This window comes from Lissotriton vulgaris, chromosome 2_1, assembly GCF_964263255.1.
Source record: "Lissotriton vulgaris chromosome 2_1, aLisVul1.2, whole genome shotgun sequence".
In the NCBI taxonomy this organism is placed as follows: domain Eukaryota; kingdom Metazoa; phylum Chordata; class Amphibia; order Caudata; family Salamandridae; genus Lissotriton; species Lissotriton vulgaris.
In genome coordinates this window covers 147,806,167-147,829,740 of record NC_141687.1, presented here as the reverse complement: position 1 = coordinate 147,829,740, position 23,574 = coordinate 147,806,167, and the positions used below count along the sequence as shown (strand labels likewise).

The 23,574-nt window shown below is 44.6% G+C and overlaps 1 protein-coding gene across 4 annotated transcripts in view; it reads left to right on the top strand.

Moving 5' to 3' along the window:
• GTF2I (general transcription factor IIi) overlaps positions 1-23,574 on the top strand; it is a 1,434,650-nt gene that overhangs the window by 1,410,620 nt on the left and 456 nt on the right. For all 4 annotated transcript variants that reach the window (XM_086954596.1, XM_086954597.1, XM_086954594.1 and 1 more), the window contains one exon: positions 18,131-18,204. In XM_086954596.1, coding sequence (XP_086810722.1) covers positions 18,131-18,189 — 59 coding nt within the window. In that variant the 3' untranslated portion in view covers positions 18,190-18,204. The remainder of the gene's footprint in view (positions 1-18,130; positions 18,205-23,574) is intronic.

Genomic DNA, 23,574 nt, shown 5'->3' with positions numbered 1-23,574 from the left:
GGAATATTAGAAATTGGTATGAAGCTGTCTGGAATTGCCGGAATCAGAGTAGTTTTTTTTAGGATGTGGATGACGTGCCCCGAATTCAGAAAGTCCGGTATGGACCTTTGAAGAAGGGAAACGTTGATGATTGCAGTCCAAATGGGAGCGATGAGTAGGGAGGTCGCTGCCAGGCAGTTGGCGGGGAAAGGGTCGTTGAAGTGGGTATTTGGTTTAAAGGAGGATAGAATTTTCGAGATGGAATGGTCATCATAAAGTTCGAAGTGGGACCAGTGAGCATTGTTTTTGGGTGTTACCTGGGTGGTAAGAAGGGAGAGATGGGTCCCGGTAAGAGGAGGAGCAAAGTTTGAGGTGGCATTAAGTTCGATACCTAGCGAATTGATTTTGGTTGTATAGGAGGCAAACTCATCACAGGTTGTTAGTGATTTTGTAGTTTCTTTGGTTAATTTTACTAGTTTGATTGAAATTTGACTATTTTGAAGATTTTGCGGGTTCTGTTCTTGGCATTTTCCAGGTCTGATCTGAAAAACTCTTTTTTTGGATATTAAGATGTTCTTGTTGTAGGAATTTCTGGCCTGACAGAGAAGTTTAAGTTGGAGGGCTGAGGGGTGCTGTCTCCAGTTTCTTTCTTTGAGTCGGAGAGCTCTCCTTTCGCTGTTGAGGGGTCCGCTGAACTAGAGGTTTTTGTCTTTGATTTGGGACCTTTTGAGCTTTAGCGAGGCCAGATCATCCAATATGATGACATAGTCAAGTTGTCGGGCTCAGTGAAGTCGTTGACCGTAGTTAGATTGGGGGGGGGGGGGGTGTAGGTCATTCTCGCAGCAAGCAGACAGCTTCTCGAGGTTTAGGTTCTTAGAGTCTCTGAGCCAACGTTTTGGTTTCATTGGTTGCCCATGTCTTTTTATGCGGCAGTCGGGTATTAGGAAGGTGATGGCGTGGTGGTCTGATCAATCAAATGGATCAGTTAAATTCAGCTTGACCGCCGATGCCTGGGTGATGATCCAATCCAACGTGGCATCTTTTGAGTGGGTTGGCTGGGTGCAGGCCTGGGTGAGTGATTGGTCAGTGATTTTGACAGCGTTGACCTGGGAGTCATTGAGGTCATTCCAATGCAGATTAAAGTCACTGAGGAAAATGTCATTGGAATGGGGGAGACTTTAGCAGTAATGATTTCCATGAAGAGACCAATGAATGTGTCGTTCTTGCCTGGGGGTTGGTAGAAGATGTGCAATTTGCATCGCTGAGAGGAGTTGTTACTAATGGATAGGGCAAGATATTCGCAGGAGTCTGTGGGTTCTGCATGGAGTTCTGTGACAAGGAGGTCTGAGCGGTAGATGCATGCAATGCCTCCCCTTTTTTTACTTGTCTATCAAGTCTAACGATGTTGTAGTTTGGTGGGACCTGTAAATCAAGGTAAGGAGAGGAAGAATCATTGAGCCATGACCCGATTAGGATAACAACATCAGTTTTATGGCTTAGGATGAGGGCGGTGATGTCAGAGGCATGTCTCGCAGCTGAGCGGCAGTTACGAAGGAGGCTGGAGAGAGGGAAATCGGGTCAAGTGTTGTAGGAAGGGGAGGATGGGGGTACGTGTGTTAAGTTATTGCTGTTTACTCCTCTATTACAGAGGGATAATGATCTATTGGTGTTGATTGGGATAGTAGGAATCAGGTGATCAGTTTTCTTGTCAGTAGGACGGGGTGCCGGGGGAGGTCATGTCGGATGAGAGGAGGGCTAGGGTATCCTCTAAGAGGTAGATGGAATGTTTGCACGGGCAAAGGTGTTTGCTGGCCAGCAGCATGGTTTGGAGGGTGGGTATGGTGAGCAGGGGCAAGACTGAGTTAAGGGAGGGCTTGAGGGTGGCGATAGAGTGTTCAGTGAGGTGAAGGACGTCTTCAATTCTAATGGGGCTATCTGGATTCTCAGAACTATGATGGATGGCCTACTCTTAAGGGATTCAAAGTCCAAGGGTGTAAGTTGTACTTGCGGATAAGGGCCCGCAGGGTCAGTACAGGGTCAGGCGGCCTGAGCGGGAGGCCAGGCGGGGGAGCTCGAACCCCCAAGGCTTGGTTACTGGGGGAGGGGAGAAAAGAGGGCAAGGTAAGCTCAGTGGGGAGGTTCCATGATTGTTGCGGGTAAAATTTGGTGAGCTGAGGTTGAAGTGATTGTTAGATACTAGGCGAGGGGCAAGAATAGAAAGCGGGGGCGGCAGTGTAGACTTAGTGGTGAATGCTAGAGGTTGGCGGGAGTGGTGGGAAGTTATCTGGCAGCATTAGGGGAGGATTCGCCCCAACCTGACTTGAGGGGGTAGAAGGGGGAGTGGCAGCATCGTTGGTAGGTCTAGCAGGGAGGCCCTTACCCTTGTATTTAGAGTTGAGTGGACCGGTGCTGCGACATGAGTCGGGGGCGACGGCAGGCACAGGGGTTGCGTGGAGGAATGAAATACCTGTTTCTTAAGGATGGAGACGGATTCAGCGAATTTATTAAGATCCATGTCTGGAGCTTGGATCATGACGATGCTGTTTTTGAAAAATAGTAAGGTCAGCTTTAAGGTTTTGGGAAGGCACGATCGAGAGTTTGGCACCGTTAGGAATGTTCCTGGCATTGTGTATGCTAAGTAGGTTAAATATGGTACTGCACCACAGTGCTGTTTTCCTAGTGTAGAAAATAAGGTCATTAGTGATGATGCCCCTGGTGGCGTTAAAGTACAGGTTAGAGATCCGAGTCTCGGGGTGTTTTCTCAGGAGGGAATGTTTAAAGGATTTAGCAGCGGACTTGGAAAAGTTGGGAGGGTGAAGGAATTGCATCCTGTTGTAATCCGGTCTGATCCAGCCATCATGGGAGGATGGGCTGGTAGGTTGCCAGGGAGAGCCTCGTTGGTTTCAGATTTAATCGAGGGAGTTGGAGAATCAAGGATAGCAGTCCATAGAACCCCAGGTGTGCATAAATGGGGGTAGATTCCAGGGTATTAGGGCCAACAGGGAATCCCAATTCCTATGAAGATCGCTTCAATCCCTTCCTTCTTCAATCTCCTGATGATCATCCCATTTTCTCCCAATCCTGCACCTTAAATGATCGTGTCGCCCAAGTCTTTCATAAGCCCCACTTCGAATTGTAACACATTGTACAACATCGTACGGCAGGCGGAACTGAGAGATATCAGAAGTACTTAAGCCCTCCAAAAAAGTGTTTATTTTCAAATATTGTTATAGTGAGGTAGCCTAAGCGCACAAAGAAGGAGGCATAACTTATGCTTGCAGACCCAGCACCGATGAGAGCAATGTTACTGTGGTTACTCCTTGGCATTTCCTCTGGGGGAGGTAATGTAGGGTTTCTTTTCTGAGGAATGTATATTGCTTTAAACACCTCAATTGCAGACTGCTGCAATCCATTAATATTAATGGGTCCTTTCTCCATTGCATATAAATTGGATCCTCCCACACATAGGTCTGAGGTTGGGCACACCATTCCACAAGTCAGGCCAAGGGGATTGACAGCGAAAATGGTTTTGGCAGCGGCATAGTAGTTCTTGTTGGCAATACTTGTGGTGAAAGCCTTGATGTCCAGGTTAGTTGGGCAGTTCTTCTGGCCTGGAGCGTCCACACACTTCAAGCTGCCACTAGTGTCTCTCATTCCCCATGGAGCTCCGTCTCCGCTCTGCCTACCGGCACTGCCTGCTCCGGTCTTTCCGGACTCTTCAGTCGGTGCGGCCTGGCCTGACGCTCCGCTCGCATCAGGGGTTCCAGCTTTGGTCTTGCGACTGCCCTATAATCCCACCTATAAACCAGGTGACCCCACTCAAGGGGTCCTAGAGACCCCACCGACCTGGTCTCTCAGCGTGTCATCGCTCCAGAGGCCGGCAGTACCTCAACCGCCCTCGTGCGCTAGCCTTCTCCCTCGCAGACGCACCACCAACCGGAGGCTTCTCCCAGTCAGCCCAAAGAAAGACTCCAGATGGCACCGCTATCCAACGCATACTCTCCTGCTAGAGTCCAGCCCTGCAGCGCTACATGGCAGGACTCATCTAGGAGCAGCAAGATGATGGATATCTCTCTGGGGGACGCAGGTTCCCAGGTGTCTTTGAAGTCTGAAGCAGGAGAATACCTGAGTCCTTCCTATCTGACTTGCAGTTCTGGCCTGCAGCAGTTAAGGCAGGGGCCTTCAATCACCCGCTTCTTGCTAACAGAAAGGCCCTTCCCTGGACCTCGCCGGTCTTCTGACCTATTGGGGGCAATCCATTTTCTCGTGGGAGCCTCCTTCCCCTCCGCTCAATCAATCAATCACTGCATTTCTAAAACGCGCTTCATACCCGTGAGGGTCTCAAGGCGCTGGGGGGGAGGGCGCTACTGATCGAAGAGCCAGGTCTTGAGGAATCTTCTAAAGGCCAGAAGGTCCTGAGTCTGTCGTAGGCTGGTAGGGAGAGCGTTTTAGGTCTTGGCGGCAAGGTAGGAGTAGGATCCGGCAGTTGCTTTCCGGATACGAGGAACTGTGGCGGGGGCGTGGTTGGCTGAGCGGAGGCTTTGGGTGGGGGTGTGGAATCTGAGTCGGTTGTGGAGGTATGTAGGTCCGGTGTTGTGTAGTGCTTTGTGTGCGTGAATGAGGAGTTTGAAGGTGATCCTCTTGTTGACGGGGAGCCAGTGCAGGCATCTCAGGTGGGGTGTGATGTGGTTGCGTCGGGGGACGTTGAGGATCAGTCGTGCCGAGGCGTTCTGGATTCGTTGTAGTCGTCTCAGGAGCTTGATTGTTGTTCCTGAGTAGAGGGCGTTCCCCTAGTCAAGTCTTCTGGTGATGAGGGCCTGGGTGACGGTCTTTCTCGTGTCGGGAGGGATCCATTTGAAGATCCTGTGGAGCATACGGAGGGTGTTGAAGAAGACACGGAGACAGCGTTGACTTGCCTGGTCATGGAGAGGGTGGAGTCGAGGATGATCCCCAGGTTGCGTGCGTGGTCTCTGGGTTCCAAGGCTGTGCCTAGCGATGTGGGCCACCAAGAATCGTCCCAGGCTGATGGGGTGGGTCCGAGAATGAGGACCTCCGTCTTGTCTGAATTCAGCTTCAGTCTGCTGTCCTTCATCCAGTCAGCTACGGCCTTCATTCCTCTGTAGAGGTTGGCTTTGGCGGTGTGGGGGTCTTCGGTGAGGGATATGATCAGCTGGGTGTCGTCAGTGTAGGAGATGATGTTGAGGTTATGTTGTCGTGCGACGTGGGCGAGCGGTGCCATGTAGATATCGAACAGCGTCGGGCTGAGGGAGGATCCCTGTGGGACGCCGCAGATGATCTTGGTGGTTTTTGAGCAGAAGGGGGGAGGCGGACGCTCTGGGTTCTGCCTGAGAGCAAGGCTGTGGTCTCTTGAATCCCGGCGCCATGGAGGCGTGCTGATAGGGTGCGGTGGAAGACTGTTTCAAAGGCTGCTGATAGATCCAAGAGGATGAGGGCGGCTGTTTCTCCTTTGCCCATCAGGATCCTGATGTCGTCAGTGGCGGCAATTACGGCGGTCTCGGTGCTGTGGTTGCTGCGAAAGACGTATTGGGAAGGGTCCAGGATGTTGTTGTCTTCGAGGTAGCGGGTTAGCTGTTTGTTCTCCTGTGTCTTTTTTTCTTCCCGCTCCGTGGCCCGCTGGCCCAACTCCACCGGAGGTCTTGGGCGTTAGTCGCTGATGCTGCCATCTTAGAGTCCATCTTTATGCCTAACACTGAACGATCGGACCCAAAAGACAATAATTTCTTTGTCTTCAGTATATTTATAGACCTTACGATCCTTTATATTGTGATCACGGCTTACGAGATCATTAAACAATTGCATTTCCTCCAATTCTCTTCCATGTTTTCTGTTGGCATGTTTTTGGTTGTCGACGATGGCTGCTAGAAATGCCTGGATAAGATTAATCTTACAGCCTGCGCTTTATACACACTCATCTGCCCGCTGTCCTAATTTTGATTTCAAAATGGTTTCTCATTCACTTGATTGCATTGTATCCTTGATCAGGTATAGGTTGCAGTTTTGCTTGTTGTTTGTCGTTGCATTATAGAGGATATAAAGCAAGGGTGCAGTCCTTTGTATTCCTAAAACTGTTTCCAGTGAGCTGATAATACAAGTGCGGATCATATGGACGCTGGATACTTACGTTGCTTAGGTAACTAACGTGGTTGATCCTGGTTTTTCCAAGTCCTGTGTGAATACACATCCTATTCAATTTACATTTTGTATGTTTGCCAGACACAAGTTGTGTTTCTTTGTTTATTTGCAATAACTATAAGAACCGTCTATTCCAGAACAGCATTTATTTGTTATTCCTTAAATGATGCCAACGTTAGAAGCGTTGATGAAACTTCTGAACTAGTACAAGGTATGAGTGTGCACTTTTTCACCCTTGGTCCTCATTCCTTAGAATCACTGCAAATTGCCATAATATCGAGTGATATGCAAAATAGTATTAAAGTTTAATTATTGGTACTAAGGTATACAATATTAAGTATGATCCGCCATACTATATGTTAAATCAGATTGTGAATTTGTGGTGTTCTTTCCCACCATCTGCATGGTCTCAAAGCACTCTAGGAATTGGATCTGTTTATGGGTTTGGGATTGTTGTTGACTGGAATCCGATTGGATTGCTGACGTGGTATTTGTTTATCACATTAGATAGTGGTTGGATAGGTTGGGGTAGATTAATTTGTTTACTTAACGAATTATATTGGACATTAGCTGGTTAGATCTTGTTATGATCTGTGTAAAAAAGGATGTACAAAGATGTGTGCTTGTGCATCAAGGCATTTCCATTTGTTTCATTTTGCTGAGGTGCATGCGTGGCGTGTCATTGCTCGACCTCAGTTGATTTTTGTCTCGGGCTAAGGTTCAAACCATCTTTGTCCATTGTGAGGTTTAATGCCTTTCTTGAATCTATGTACAGTTAAGGTGACCAACACATAGTCATGTGTATGGGTTGGAGACATCTTGGGCACCATATCATTCAACTTCTTGTGTCTAATGTATACTTTTGTTGCACAGTTATGTGTGAGTATAACTTGATAAACAAGGGTTCTTCAGCAAATTGCTTGTGAACTGCTGTTCGCGCTTCCGGAAATCTTTAAGTTGGTCCCCTATATGCAACCCAGCTTAGTAAATGGAGAGTGTTTGTGTAGCTGAATCTGTTGAAAATTGAAAAGCATGTATTTGAGAAAAACGTATGTGTATTTTCTAAAGTGATATGAGTCAACATGGTTAAGTATCCAAAATGTGTTTAAAGCTGATATTTGTCAGTACTCATGTAGAAGCATTCAAACCAATAAAGCCTCTGTGACATTACTGCAGGTAACCCTGTCCAACACACCGTAGGTGGTCAGTGCTGGTAATCCTGAATGGAGTAGTGGCCATTAATGTACTCTTGGCTTGTGTGGTCACTATTATAACAACAATACCATGTATTATTACCACAGGATTATTTTTATTGAGCATATTATCTTTTAAAATAGAAACGGTTGGAGACACCTCAGTTAAACATTGGTGTGTTCATGGTTAACTCTCTCTGGCCTCATAAATTACTTTGAGATTATTAAACAAGTATTTTATAATTTATCAAATGTTTTACTAACTTCAGACTGAAATACCCTTCATATTGTGATGTATGCTTCTTGCCCATTCTTTTAACTTTCCCATCACCTAAGGTGAGATTCTTCAGTATTAGGTAAGTAGAACCTTTTTTGTGTCCCATTTATAATATGTATAGTGGCAGGGCTGTCCCACTGCCTTTCATGTGGGATAAAGGGCATCTCACAAGGTCATAACATTACACAGTTACCCACCTTCGTGGTGCTTTTTAGCCCTCTCAACAGCGTTCTCGGTTTTGTTATTGCCTCTCCATTGTGAGATGCCTCTGGTAAATTTGCTTGGCTTTTTAGCTATAAAATTGTTTGAGTGTATTACATTTTTACAAATTTGGCCCTATGCATCATTGATATGCAGCACTACAAACCTCTGCTTTTATGTCATGTCAGGTTCAAAGCCTTTTCCTGCAGATCCAATAGCTTGTTTCAGTATACGTGTCTGAAATTAAATTAACCTACTTGGCCATGTGTATAGGATAGAGACTTCTATCATCAGAATCCTTACCATAGAATTATCTCCAGGCATCAGTATGTATCTGGAAATGTGTGAGCAGTAGCCCTGTGTGCTGGTAGAAGGCATTGTTCAGCTCCACGTGGAGAGAGCTACTCCCAATTACTTTTTGGCTGTCTTTGTTCGACTTTTTGTCAATTTTTTAGACTCCTGGTGTGGCAGGGATGGCAATGTGGAATGCTGGATTCAAACTGTGCCGCACCTGTCACTGGCAAATGTCGGTGACGGAACCCATACTTTTATTCAGTATATTTCTAAATGTAAGGGGGATATACATATTTCACTGGAAAACCTGATGCTACTAATTTTCAGTTACAAGCCAAGTGTGTCCTCCTACGCAAAGCATTTATCGTTTTAAAATACTTACACATAAAATGAGCTTAAACCAGTCAATTATAATTACACCTAGCTTTATAATGCTCCCCGGGAATCCTCCAATAGAGAGGGAGTATTGGATTGAAAGGTTTGAAAATTGTCTGCAGCTCATGATGGCACAGGTTTTCTTCCCATCAGAAAAAAAGCTCTTCTTCTTGCTTTACCGGGTAAGGACGAAGGGCCAGATGTAGGTAGCCCTTTACCGATCGGAAACGGCCGAAAATACCGATTTTCGGCCGTTTCCGATCGGTAAAGGGCTAGGGAGATGTAGGTGCACATAATCGGTAATTTTACCGAATCGTTAATATTACCGAATCGGTAAATTTACCGATTCGGTAATATTTAACGAATCGGTATAATTATTACCGATTCGGTAATATTTACCGATTCGGTAAAATTACCGAATATGCTATGTGGGTAGCCAATTTTACATTGGCAAATGGCTTACAGAATCGGTATTTTACCATGGAATACAAATCCATGGTAAAATACCGATTCCTGTGTACATGCACATCTGTGCATGTACACATGTGCCATGTGACAGACAGACGTGCCCTTAGGGCATGTCTGTGTGCCACATTGCACACATGCCCGTTTTGGGGGTGCTAGAGGGTGTCAAAGTGACACCCCCTGCACCCTTGACAAAATCGGTATTTACCGAATCGTTGAATACCGATTCGGTATTTGAATTGAATCCTATGGGCTTCAAAGGCCCATAGGATTCAATAGCAAATACCGATTCGGTATTTACCGAATCGGTAAATACCGAATTTTAAGGATTCGGAAAAGAATCCAGATGTTGGGACCTACATCCCATTTACCGATTTTGAAATACCGAATCGGTAAAATTCGGTATTTCAAAATCGGTAAATGGGATTTACCTACATCGGGCCCGAAATGTTTTCAAGTACTTACCACCACCAGTGTGTGATGATCAAGTAAATGAGATTGCTGATGTGTTTACCAAAGTGTTGAGATAGGGTCATAGAAAGCAAATCGATGTTTTCCCTTGCATTGCATTTGGATAATGAAAAGAAGTGAAGTTTTAAAGGAAGCAGGTCATCTACCATGTCACTGTATTGTGCTTCACAAGCTGGGCCTTTCATGTAAAATACACACAGATCCTGTTGCTGCATATTTAGTTTGTTAGAGTGGTCTTGAGTATAGAAAAACTGACACACATTCAGAAAATCATACCTAGACCCTTAGCATAGGATGATTTCCCTTCTAAGGGTCTTAGGATTGATGGCTTCCTGTGTTTTCTTAGTTCAGTAATCCCTGTTCTAAATGATGTTTTCTTGTGTATCCTCGGGATTAGTGGAATTGATTCCATTTCAAGAGCCTTCTTTGTTGGCAGGACCCACACGATTCTAATACAAAGGGAGCCTTTCCAACTATTGTTTTTTAAAATGTTTTTATTAAAAGTTTAATAAAACAAAACAAATCACAGTGGATCGGTGCAAGCAGGCAGGATGTTATGCAACAGTAGTACATATTACCGTGAGTAGGGCCAAGGACATAGTATCTAACAAATCAGGAATACAAATGTATAAAACAGAGGGGTATGTAACACCTACAACGCAACTTTTACGTAGCATTCCGTTACAACGCAGATTTTACAACGCGGGATCCATTACATCGGATGTCATTACAATGCATGGCATTACATCGCAGATGCTATTACAACGCATACTATTACATCGTAAGTATTGGTAAGTATTTAATTTTTTTTTATTTTATTTAATATTATTTAATTGATTTAATTATTATTAATTATAAAACAAATATTTATTTTTGTTTTTAAATATTATAAATTAAATATATTAATTTAAGTGATTTTTTAAATAAGTATGAGTATAGGAGTATATGTTTTGGGGTACTGAGGTATATGTTTTGGGGTGTTTGGGTATTTATAGGTTTTAGGGCAGGGTTTGGGTTCTGGGGTACCGGGGTGTTTTTAGGTTTTAGGGCAGGGTTTGGGTTTTGGGGTACAGGGGTGTTTTTAGGTTTTAGGGCAGGGTTTGGGTTTTGGGGTACAGGGGTGTTTTTAGGTTTTAGGGTAGGGTTTGGGTTTTGGGGTACAGGGGTGTTTTTAGGTTTTAGGGCAGGGTTTTGGGGTACAGGGGTGTTTTTAGGTTTTAGGGTTTGGGCTTTGGGGTACAGGGGTGTTTTTAGGTTTTAGGGTAGGGTTTGGGTTTTGGGGTACAGGGGTGTTTTTAGGTTTCAGGGTAGGGTTTGGGTTTTGGGGTACAGGGGTGTTTTTAGGTTTTAGGGTTTGGGTTTTGGGGTACAGGGGTGTTTTTAGGTTTCAGGGTTGGGTTTGGGGGTACAGGGGTGTTTTTAGGTTTTAGGGCAGGGTTTGGGTTTTGGGGTACAGGGGTGTTTTTAGGTTTTAGGGCAGGGTTTGGGTTTTGGGGTACAGGGGTGTTTTTAGGTTTTAGGGCAGGGTTTGGGTTTTGGGGTACAGGGGTGTTTTTAGGTTTTAGGGTAGGGTTTGGGTTTTGGGGTACAGGGGTGTTTTTAGGTTTTAGGGCAGGGTTTGGGTTTTGGGGTACAGGGGTGTTTTTAGGTTTTAGGGCAGGGTTTGGGTTTTGGGGTACAGGGGTGTTTTTAGGTTTTAGGGTAGGGTTTGGGTTTTGGGGTACAGGGGTGTTTTTAGGTTTTAGGGCAGGGTTTGGGTTTTGGGGTACAGGGGTGTTTTTAGGTTTTAGGGCAGGGTTTGGGTTTAGGGATAATTAAATTATATTTACCATTTTAAAATTAATTAAAATATATTTAATAAATTAAATTAATTATTTTACATTAATTACATTTTTTAATTAAATTAATTAAATTAAATAAATTATTATTATTAATTTAATTTAATTTCATTATAAAAAATATGTACATTAAACTAATTACTTTTTTTATTAAATTAATTACAATTTTTAATAAAATTACATTTATTAAATAGATATTTTATTTAATTAAATTAATGACAATTTTTAAATGTCTTTTAATTAAATTATTTTAAAAAAATTAATTACAATAAACTAATAACATTTTTAAAAAAAGGTATACTTACCTATACTTACGATGTAATGCCATGCGTTGTAATAGCATCTGCGATGTAATGCCATGCATTGTAATGACATCCGTTGGAATGGATCCCGCGTTGTAAAATCTGCGTTGTAACGGAATGCGTTGTAACACAACGCGTTGTACTGACACCAATACAACAGAGGGTGCCCCAGTAGGTAGAACCTATTCCTGACAATAATATGTGAGAAAAGCTTCCAATCTCTACAGTCTGAATCCGTACTCCACTCTTCCCACTGCAAAACCCATCCAAAATCTCACAACCTGTCCCATACCCATACTCATACTCTGACTCACGCATGCGTGGTCCCGAGGGCCCGGGAGAATACTCTGCTTTGCAGTTTCCAAGAAGGCAGCCCTTGAAAGGGGTCAATCCTCTAAGGTTTGCCCTCCCAAGTCCTACCTGAGGCAAGCCAACAATACTAAATCCCAAGCGGGCAGAATTGGTACTTTCCGTCCTCCCCTGGCCTCCTCCCTCCAAATTGCTTCTCTCTCGCATTCCACCCACTTTACCAATTCCTTTCCCCACCTGTATATATCAGGCCCGCGAGCTGACTTCCAGCTCATATTAAGTTGCCTGCAAGCTAGAATCAATGGTATGTCCGCAAATCTAACCGCCATCTTCCGCACTGCGCTGCGCTCATGCAGACCCAGAAGACACACGTGGGGGGAGCTTGAGATCCTGATCAGTGGTCCTGAAAACTACACTGAGGACCACACCATATAAAAGAAACCTGCATCATCTACCCCACACAAAGCACAAATCGAAAGAGCCAGGAAAGACCGCACATACTCACCAGGGGTGAAATAAGCCCAGTGCAAGTAATAGAACTGAATAAGCTTGAAACAAGTATTCCTAGACACCCGGGGGATGAGTTCTAGTGTCCTTTTCCAAGCGGAATCTGACAGCCGCACTCCCAGATTCTCCGGCCATCAATGACGGAGGCACGCCAGGTCCTACTGGGTCCTCTTCAGTAGAGCCCAGTATAGCAGCGGGACCACTCCCATCCAGCCTGTGATAAGAAAGAGCAAGCATTCATGTTCTAGCGGTTCCGCCACTCTGTGGCACAGATCCCATGTATTAAGGGCACCATGTACCAAAAAGTGCCCGTTCGTCTCCTGGCTGTCCAAGAAGATCCAAGAAGATACAAACCTCGCCCACCATAAATACATCACACAGTATAGTGCCCCCCACCTCTATCCATCTGCGTAGCCCTATCCGACCCCCCTGGAAGCTTCCAGCATCAGGCTACCAAGAACGGGAGTTCACTCGTATATCGTTATTTAGTGAGTATCCTCTGCAGTGCCCCAGCCTAGATGTAGCGTGCTGTTCTGATCAATACATTCCTACCTCACACCATAGAGGCTGGCACATGCTTCATCAGAATGGCAGGCAGCAAATCTTTGGAGGGTGAGCCCTGCTCATGAGGGCTCACTCCATCCCACAGCGCAGGCCTGCAGCGTGCTACCCATTTCAGCCAGACAATAGAGCTCAAAATCAGGCACAGCCAGGTCACCCTCTGTCACTGGCAGACACAACTTCCGAAAGTGCTACGCAGTGCCATGAAATGCCCCAATACAGCATTAATAGGATACCATCCAGTTCCTTCAAGAACCTCCACTATAGTTCCATAGGGATAGCCGCAAACAAATAAAGAAGACGAGACAATATCACCATTTTAGAACCACCACCCATTGACGCTAGTGGTGTGGTTCAAAGTATGTCACAGAATGTCTTAGGGCTATGATTGCACAGCAGAAATTGACCTCATACAGCACATCAGCTGAACAGTAAACATTGACTCCCAAATACTGAATAGTACTTGATTCCCAGCATGGCGTCGAGCCAAATACCATCAAGATGCTCAACATGGCCATCGATCCTCCGATCCGACTGCCTCTTCGGGAGGATCTTCTGTCGCAGCTGCAGGGGACGGTCCTCCACCCTAATCTGTCCAGCCTCCACCTCCTTGATAGGTGATGGAGTGGCGACAGTTGACAGCTTTCGGTCTTCCTCCGGGCAGCCAGGCAGCCCTCCACTAAAACGGTATACACCTGTAGATGGAACACATTTGTGGCATGGTGCACAGCAAAGGCTGTGGATCCCCTTTCTTTCCCTCTTTCAGAGGTTCTTCTCTTCATTCTAAACCTTGGCTCAGCAGGGCTCTGCTTTGGGCACTCTTAAAGGCTACCTTTTGGCCACCTCTGCCTTACTGCGCCTTCCTGATCAACCTTCTCTTTTCAAGTCTCCGATTGTGAATAGATTTCTAAAGGGCATTACTCATTTCTTTCCTCCCTCTCCTTTCGTAATGCCCCAGTGAGACTTGAATCTGGTTCTTACTTTCCTTATGTGTGCTCCCTTCGAGCCACTACATAATTTACCTCTTCGTCTTCTTACCTTGAAGACTGCTTTCCTGCTTGCCGTCACATCTGCTCGCAGGATGAGTGAGCTTCAGGCTGTTTCCTCCAAGCCTCCTTTTCTTGCAGTTCATCCAGACAAAGTGCTCCTTCGCACTAGGCCCTCTTTTCTGCCCAAAGTGGTTACCTCCTTCCACATAGGTCAGACCATTACATTGCCCACCTTCTTCCTGCGTCTGCACCCTTCCAAAGAGTTAGAGAGACTCCTTCATCTGGACCCAAAACGCGCGCTGTTCTTCTACCATGACCACACTAAAGATTTCCGGATGGACGATCAGCACTACGTGGGTTATGTGGGCGCCAAGAAAGGTCGGGCTGTGCACCAACGTACCATTTCTCAATGGTTTGTCCTATGCATCGAAATCTGCTATTCTTTGGCGAAAAAGGAACGTCCAGTAGGACTTTGCGCCCACTCTACCAGGGCGACATCAACCTCTACTGCTTTGGGACGTGGAGTTCGTTGGTTGACATCTGCCAGGCAGCCACGTATGCATCCATGCACACGTTCACAACACATTACTGCCTGGATAGCCAAGTTCGGAGAGATGGCTTTTTTGGCCGTTCTGTTCTCCAGGACTTTCTGGTGAGAAGTTAGTTCGCAGACCCACCTTCGGGGTTGGCATTGCTGGGGTATCTATTCTACAGGTAAGGAATCTAGAAAAACAGTCTCTTTCAGATGAACAAGTTACTTAACATCGGTACCGATATATCTGTAAGAGGCATATGTAGTTATAGATTCCTTACCACCTCACCCATCCTCCCCGTTCTGTGAACTGATTTCTAGGGTTATGGACATCCCTTTCAGGGCCCAGGTTTTATGGCACCAGTGGTCAGTTTCTTGCATGGCTCTGCGTTCCTGGCGTGGAAAGTAGTGTACAGAATTGACGTCAGCGATTGTGGGCGAGTCTGAGTAGCTCCAGCAAGGTCATCACGGCTCCAATGACTCACGCGGACCCATCCTCCCTGTTCTGTGAACTGACTTCTAGGGATAAGGACTCTCTTCCAGACATCTAGTTTTGTGCACCAGTGGTCAGTGTCTTGCATGGCTCTGCGCTTCTGGCGCGAAAGTTGTGTCAGAACTGACGCAAGCTTGCAGGGGCAGTGTCTAAGTAGACGCTACCCACCGATGCGCAGGGGTACTGCTACCAAAAAATTCTCTGGAGTCTGATGCCTGGGGCTAATTCTACAGGTAAGGAATCCATAACTACGTATGTCTCACATCATTACCGAAGGTAAGTAACTTGTTGAGACCAAAAAATATTCTTGCTTATAGACAATTGTTTTTTTTTTACTCTTCCCCAATAATATTCTACAAAACCCTTAACAACACAAAACAATCATAAACAAAGCCCAAAGGATGGAAGACATGACCTGAACTTTTGGCTTTGTCAGCACATGTTAAATTTTTCCTTAACGTTTTTATTTATCTTACAATATACTATGTCTAGCAGAGTCTTTTTACTGGGCTCAATAGTTGGGGAACATGTGGTGAAAATGGTTTATTTGGGTGCAAGACAGAACCTTCATAGATCCCATACACCCAGGCAGTAATGCTAGTGAAGTTTGATCATTGACCGCCTCTACATGTATAAAATTTCCCAAATTCAGTATGATACTTGTGGGTATTAATCAAGATGAGCAATCTGCATCAAGATAGACTAGCCATCAGAAGAAAATTTACTAAGGTATGTAACTTGCCATATTATGTATGCTGCAAGTCTATAATAACTATAACTGAGTACTTGATTATTATTCCACCTGTCAAAATGAGAACTAATGTTGTAAATTTCAGTAACATGAAGATTTCGGTTTTAAAGAAATCAGATGTAAGTGACCTTCATGAAACTGATCAAATGCTGTAAAACTTCATCGTAAAAGCTCCTAGTGTCGGACAACATAAATTAAGTGCTTGGTGTCTAGACTGATTCCAGACACCCCTGCATGATATGTTGGCCTATACACCAGCTACCTCACAGTGCCACCATAAGCCCCCTAACCTGCCAGGCAGCAAATGGTTTCTGGCAACCACTGAACATGGCAACCCTGTCCCCTCAGGGATCGTGGAAACAGTACAGAACTTTTTGCTCAGTCACCCGTGCTCATTTATTCTCAGATAAATATACAGAGAATACTCAGGGGGACATTTTCATTAATATTTATTGAACCAATGTTATTCTTGCATAAAATGTGAGCTGCAATTATTACTAGACTGAAGCAGATTAACGTGATTATAAGCTCCAAAAGCGTAAATAGTAGTTAGTGTTCTAAAAGGGTGCTAAAACAATGTATATGTGCGGGGATATAAAACAAGGCAGTCATTTGGCGTACTCAGACAATTCAAACCCTACTCTGAGTGTGTGGAGGTGTAAAGCCAAGAATCCCCCAAAGAGACCATCCAACCCCATTAGCTGATGGGATAGAGTGAAAGACCCCGTCTTGGTTACAAGCGGGACACCCCTCACGAGATGTCAGACTGCTACGTGGTGATTTCTTAGCATGCAAGGACCTTCAGTGTCAGCGGAAGTGCCTCCCCTACAAGTCTATTGAGACGCTCTTCTTTAATGATAGAAAGCAGCCATGTGATGTGCATATCAATTAGTAATGTTATGGATATGTAGATAGCCCTGTCCTCCCAGTGATGAAGATAGTGATGACATTTGAACATCGTTCAAAACGAGACCTTGTACGTGATGTTCAAGGCGTTGGGATAATGTTGGGCGAAGCTAGATGTGTAAACAAGTTTAGTTTCAGGGAAACTAATCCAACATTGTTGTGCAAGCAAATATGTTCAAAAGGTCACAGCTGAAAATGTTTTTCGAGAGGACAATTTAATAAATGAGCTGCCTCGCTGCATGGTCCTAACTTGAGAATACAACACTAGGAGATCTAAGTGGACGATTTAAGAAGGGCAGATCTACCTTTTAGTGGACAGAAGTGTGCCTTCGAAATGTACAATTGCTGTTAATCTATAAGTACACTTCTTACTTTACTGCCATTGAATATGCTCAACAGAGTATCTTAGTGAGTTCCTATTAGTCAAGTAAACATAAAACTTGTTGGCTACAAACCATAACAAAAATAGATGTAATAGAAATAGTATGGAGATAGTAATGTCAAAGAATGAGGTTGAAGGAAGAGATATGCAAGGGAATTACTGTTATCAATTTTCTACATTTGGTATAACGTCACTGATCAGACATTGAAGCTAAGATCGAGATTTAGCACTATGAGTCTCAGCACAACCGCTCTTTGAAGACAGTTCTCATAAAATTAACTTTTCATTTAGATCTTTTACTTTCCTGCTGGAATGTTTGCTTTATTTTTTGTTTCCCCAATAATGTACTCAATTCCTCAGAGGAAGGATCCAATTTCTAGGTTACTTATTATTCAGAGGTTGGCCCTGCTGAGCTGATATAGGCCTACCTACGTCCCGCATGGGCTGGCCTTCTTTTGATAAGACACCCTGCCAAAATGGAATAGTCGTGCAGGCGCTGCTGGTCAGTTCTGAATAATGACTTCTTGGTATGGAAGTCCGCCTCCTCATAGTCTTCTCTCACAACGCCTAACAAAAAGACTGGCGCGGAGCAGGGTTACTGGGAATAGGAGTGCATAGAACAAGCAGGGTAAAGAAAGAAGCATACAGCTTCATACTGCCCACCCTTCTTAGGACGTCACAGTTCCCACTCACTCCGAATTTAAGGGCTGGAGTTTCTGCCTGGTCTGTTGAATTCTTTCTGGGCATTGTAAACCACCTCCTCAGGATTGCACTGATGAGGCACCCTACGTGTCCCAACATTTGACAGATGGCTGAAAGTGTGGGGGAGCACTGTGTATAGATTGCTGCCCATAGTGCCTGGAAAATGTTGAGGGAGGTTTTTTGACTTTCCAAGACTATATTTTCTCACCTGTCGATTGTGTTCTTATTTTGGTGTCTTTCCTATGTTTCTAAGCACCTTATTTAAAATTTGAAAGTGCTTCCTTGACATGAATGGCATTGGGGACGTTGACCATAATTCTGGTCATGAGTACATGTTGCTTTCACATTTTGACATTTTAAAATTGTCTTTGTGGTCAAGGATTTACTGCTGCTGGTTAAGTTTACTGCTTACATTTCGTAATCTGTACATAACGTATTCCCTCTCCCTAGTTGTAATTAAAGAGGAAGAAGTGGTTCCAGTTAAAGAAGAAACTGAATCAGCATTTTAAGTCTTATATTCCGAGGTACTCGCCTTCTTCTTTTATTTAATGTCACCCTACTGCTTGAATCGGAAAACTGCAGTGTATGCTGATTGTATGAATGTTAATTTAGCCCAGTTCATGATTACTTCAGTTTACCACAAATGTGTCAGAAACGGTTCAACGAAACCAAGAGCATTTATAGAGTAGTGCGTATCTGACTGTCATTGAATTATCAGTATCATCTTGGTTGGATTATGAGAATACGGATTATTTGAGCCTTCAAAAACAACAATTTGTCACATGCATGTTATTCAGAATATGGCTTGTGATGAAGATTTCTAACCACAGATTCCTCACCTATTGAATTCCCATTGGCGCCAGACTGGCTACAGAGAATTTTTATAGCAATTCCTCACACTTTGGTAGGTTGTGTTGTGTGGCTCCACGTCGGCTCTGTCCTGCCCCGATGTTACATCGGGGACACTATATCTGCACCACCTTCACGTGCTGACCTCACCATTTTTCTTTCTGTGTCTTCCGATGCAGATCCAGACCTCCACCGAAGTCAGTCTGAGAGTTTTTTCTTTCCCTCAAATGTATTCAGTGTGCAAGGGACATGTCCCCTCCAATATTTACAGGGTGTAAATGTTGCTGAGACTGCAACCATCAGATGTCGATTACAGATACTCACAATGTACATCACTGATGCCTCTGCTTCAGGCACGACTAAGCTTTGTGTGAATGTTTCATGAAGATGAATAGGAAGGCCATGCATAACCACAAAGCCAACTTTGCTGTCACAGACTTTTGGATGAAGTCAAAGAAGGCTTGGTCCCGGTCGAAGTAAAAGGCTCGGTCGCACTCTTGTTACCAGGGCAGATCTCACGACCATTTATCCTTGAAGTCCAGAAGTCTAAGAAATCAAAAAAGCACAAGAAGTTAAAGCACTGGTGTTCTTTGTCCCTCCACTTCGACCATTAAGAGTCATTTGATGCCCCGAATACCTCCAGGCCACGAAGGTTTAGTGGGTTACTATTAGTCAAGTAAACATAAAGAGTTGTTGGCTGAAATTGACATAAATAGATGTAATATAAATAGAATGGAGATAGTAATATCAAAGTATTGGTTGGAGAAAGAGATATGCAAGGGAATTACTGTTATCAATTTTCTACATTTAGGATAACATCACTGATCAGACATTGAAGCTAAGATCGAGATTTAGCACTATGAGTCTCAGCATTCAGGATCCCTACCACTCTCTGAAGAAAGTTCTCATAAAATTAACTTTTCATTTAGATCTTTTACTTTCCTACAGAAATGTTTGATTTATTTTTTGTTTCACCAATAATGCACTCAATTCCATAGGGAAAGGATCCAATTTCTAGGTAATAGATTATCGAGAGGCGGCCCTGCTGAGCTGATATAGACCTACCTATGTCCAGCATGGACTGTCCTTCTTATGTTGAAACACCCTGCCCCAGTGGAAATGACAACTAGGAGTTGCTAGTCAATTCTAAATAATGCCTTCTTGGAATGGAAGCCAGCCTCCTCAGGGTTTCAAAGTTTTTGCCTACTCTTATGATCTTCCCTCACAACACCTAACAAAAGACTGGCAAGCAGCAGGGGCACTGTGAATAGGAGTGCATGGAACAAGCAGGGTAAAGAAGGAAGCATACAGGTGCATACTGCCCACCCTTCTTAGGGCGACACAGTCCCCACTCGCTCCTGGATTTAAGCACCGGAGTTTCTGCCTGGTCTGTTGAATGCTTTTTGGGCATTGTAAACCTCCTCCTCAGGATTGCACAAATGAGGCATGCCCAACCCTAGGTTTTGCCAGATTTAACAGATGCTGAAAGTGTGCGGGAGCACTGGAAATGCCACCTATGCTGCAAAACCTCCCTGAGGACCACTTTCCCATACTCTTAGTAGTTCAGGTTCCCTTGGCCAAGCGAACGATAGAAAGGGCGCCAGCTCCTGAGACCGCACTGGTTGCTAATCTTGTTACTTGATGGTGCCGAAGATGGTCGGAGGTCTTTGTCCATCCATGGCCCAAGTTCTGCCTGCTTTGGATCCAGGAGACAGGATGGTGGCACTGGATTTACAGGGCACATTGCCGCCCTGCAGTCCCACAGACGCCACCTGTGGTTTCCCGTAGGCCTAGAACACGTTCAGTTCCCCATGCTCCCCTTTGATCTTACCATGCACTTTGAGTGTTCACAAAATTGATGGAGGCGGTCACAGCTCATTTACAGAGGTTGAGTATTGCTAGTTTTCCCAAAACTAGACAACTGGCTACTTAAGGCGGGCTGGCCTCAAGTAGCCAGTCGTAAGCTCCTACAGATGGCAGCCGACAAGTTTTGGTTTTTCCTTCAGCGTGGTGAAGATGCACCTAACTCCTTCATAATGGCTCTCATGGATACAGTGCTCTTCTCTAAGCCATACCTCCACCTCAGAGAGTCCAGGACTTTCGGGCTATGATCCTGATTTTACAACGCGCAACCTGGGTCTCAGTGAGAGCGTCTCTCAGGCTACTGGGCTTCTTAGTCTAATGCATCCTGCTTGTGGTCCATGCCAGGTGGCACTTGCAGGGGCTATAATGGGATTTGAAGTCTAAATGGGCTCAGCACCAAGGAGATGTGTCAACTTCATCTAGATGCCGAAGAAGAAAACAATGCAAAAGGCCTGCAGAGATGGCTGATTGACCAGAATGGGACTAGTGGTAGACCCCTCTCTCTAACCTATCCACAACTGACAGTGGTGACAGATCCATTGCAGCCTGGTTGGAGATGTGCTGTTAGAGATGAGAGCGCTCTGGTCCCGTGGCGGAAACACTCCTCCAAATTAACCAGCTGGAGTTGCAAGGGATTCGTTTGGCACTGAAGGCATTCCTCCTGGCCATCAAGTGGGAGTGGGTATAGGTACTCACAGACAACACAACTGATATGTGGGATTGCAAAAACAGGACGGAGTAGGGATGTGGGTTCTGTTTCAGGAGGCTCTATATCTTTGGAAGTGGCTGAACGCGGAGGTAATTTCTCTGTTTGCCTGGCAGGATCTTTAAATGGCCAGGGTCATTGTCTAGCGGGACACAAATGGCAGTTGCACTTGGAAGTGGAACATCGCATATTCCAGCCATGATGCTTGAATAATAGCAGTGCAGTACACCCTCACGAGGCCTGGCCTCCACAGCCAAGCTGTTCCACCGGAAAAGGCATCTCCTCTCGGGCATCTCCAGGAGACAACCCTCACTTCAGTGACAACCCTCACTTCAGTGACCACCCTCACTTCAGTGACCACCTTCCTAGCAGTTGCAGTCCTCCTACGTAGCTTTACTGTTCCGTTCAGGGCAAGGGTAGACCTAAGGAACACCATCATATCCAGAAGGAGCAATTGCAGTCTTCACCCATCTTTTGATGATGCTGCCCACTAATAACCTTTTTAACTTCTACCAGTACTAGCTTCCTATGGAGTGTTGGCCTTCCACTTTATTGCCAACTGGGAGACAATCATTTTGAACTGCTGGGTTTTCCCTTTGATCCGCAATAGCTGCACTGTTCCTTTCCTGTTGTCACCCCATAACAGTCTTCTGTCTGCAAGGAAGTGTGCTATCAGCACATACACCTTGATATTGGACGTGTAGGCTCCCTCACTCAGGGTATTTTCTGGTGCCCTAAAATGGCAGTTTGCCACTCCAGTATTGGATTTATGATTCCAAAGTATTTGCAGATAAATGTTCAAAATAATTACACTAGCTCAAATTGCCCTGTCCCAGTGACTGCTAGTACAATCTTAATACAGGGAATTTCTGAGGTTTGTGATAGCCAGAAGGCATTTCCACTTTACGAATGCTCTCTGGGCTTGTCTCAGGCCCCAGAGATTTAACAATGGCAATAGCTTTAGTTGTAACCCACGACCTGAAGACAGGGACTCATGTATTTCCCTACCTTGGATGCTAGTTAATCAACACCATATTTCTATATTTCTATAAAATGCATTGCATTATATTAGTTGGCAAATTACCTCTGAACCTTGGTTGTGAAGCAGTCTCTTCCTTGTTTCCTTGACAGAAGTTGCAGTTAATCTGAGCAATCTTGGGCAAAGAGAAGGAAAGGCTTTTCCTCCCCAGACACAGTATATAGTAAATTACACACGATGTGCCATTTTCAACCTTCTTGGCGGTGTGCATATTTTGGTAGCACAAGCAAGAGGGTGAAGCCTAACTTGAGTGGATACATATCCGGAGGAATTTGTATGTTAGGTTTTTCTTTCCTGTACTGGTCTGCAAGAGTAGTTAATGATTGAAAACTCACCGTTTAATGGCAGGAGAGCAATTTGAAGCAGAAATGCCCAGATTATTATAAAAGGGGATGCATCTGTATTGCGATGGGGGGCACTTTTAGGCAAGCTTGTGAACGCCTTTGCGACCAGTAAGAGCGTCGTCTTCATCTCACTGGAGCTGCAAGATATCCTTCTTGCACTCCATTGCACCCTTGAGAGCACCGCATCACATGCTAAAACAATATAGTACTAGTTTCTATTTCCAGTCTATCTTCACCGAACAATGAGTAGAAGCAGAACACCAAGGTCCTACCTTTATATCTTGGTGCATCCAATCGCTTGCCTCAATTACACAGCAAATGCTGTGGTATCTACTTTCACGAAATATTAGTTTTAGACTTCCTTTGCAATGCACATCTTTCAACTGGTCCACCAGTTAATATTTTTGCTACAGAAATACTTACACTAGGCTAACTATTAAGTATAATCGTTTTCAGGAGTCCCAAATGATTGTTTTGGGTCTCCTGAAAATGATTACACCTAAGTGGTTACCCTGATTTATGTATTTCTATGGCAAATATATTAACTGGTGGACCAGGTGAAATATGTAGGATTGTACAATGATCACTGAGGCATGTCATATCAGCTTGGCACAAAGTCAGCTTCCTTTTAATTGTATTTCAACCATTCATCCCGGATGGTGACAGAGCAGTAGAGTAACGGACAGACCAGGAAAACTCATAATTGAATTACACGTGGTTGTATGTATTGAAGTGCCAGGAACACAAACGTACAGATTACTGAAGGTCTAGAATGCTGCCTTCAGGTTCATGCAAATAGGAGTTTGTGTCCCTTCTGCCTCCCTTATTTGCTTTCCTTGTTAACAACATAGACCCGTCGTCTGCAGGTTAGCCACCGTTAACATCTGAAAAACGTGAAGCCCATTTGGAGTGTGATTTTTCTCATTTTTCTTGCCACATTACAGATAGATTGTAGGGGTGGTTGTCATTCTAGTTTTAGGAATGTGCTGCAGAGCCATCTGTAATGCTAGTGTTTTAGGAATTGTTCTCCTCTTATTCTGGCTAAAGCTGCAGTTGATTAGATTGAAATGATATCCTGTAGAAGTTGCCTACT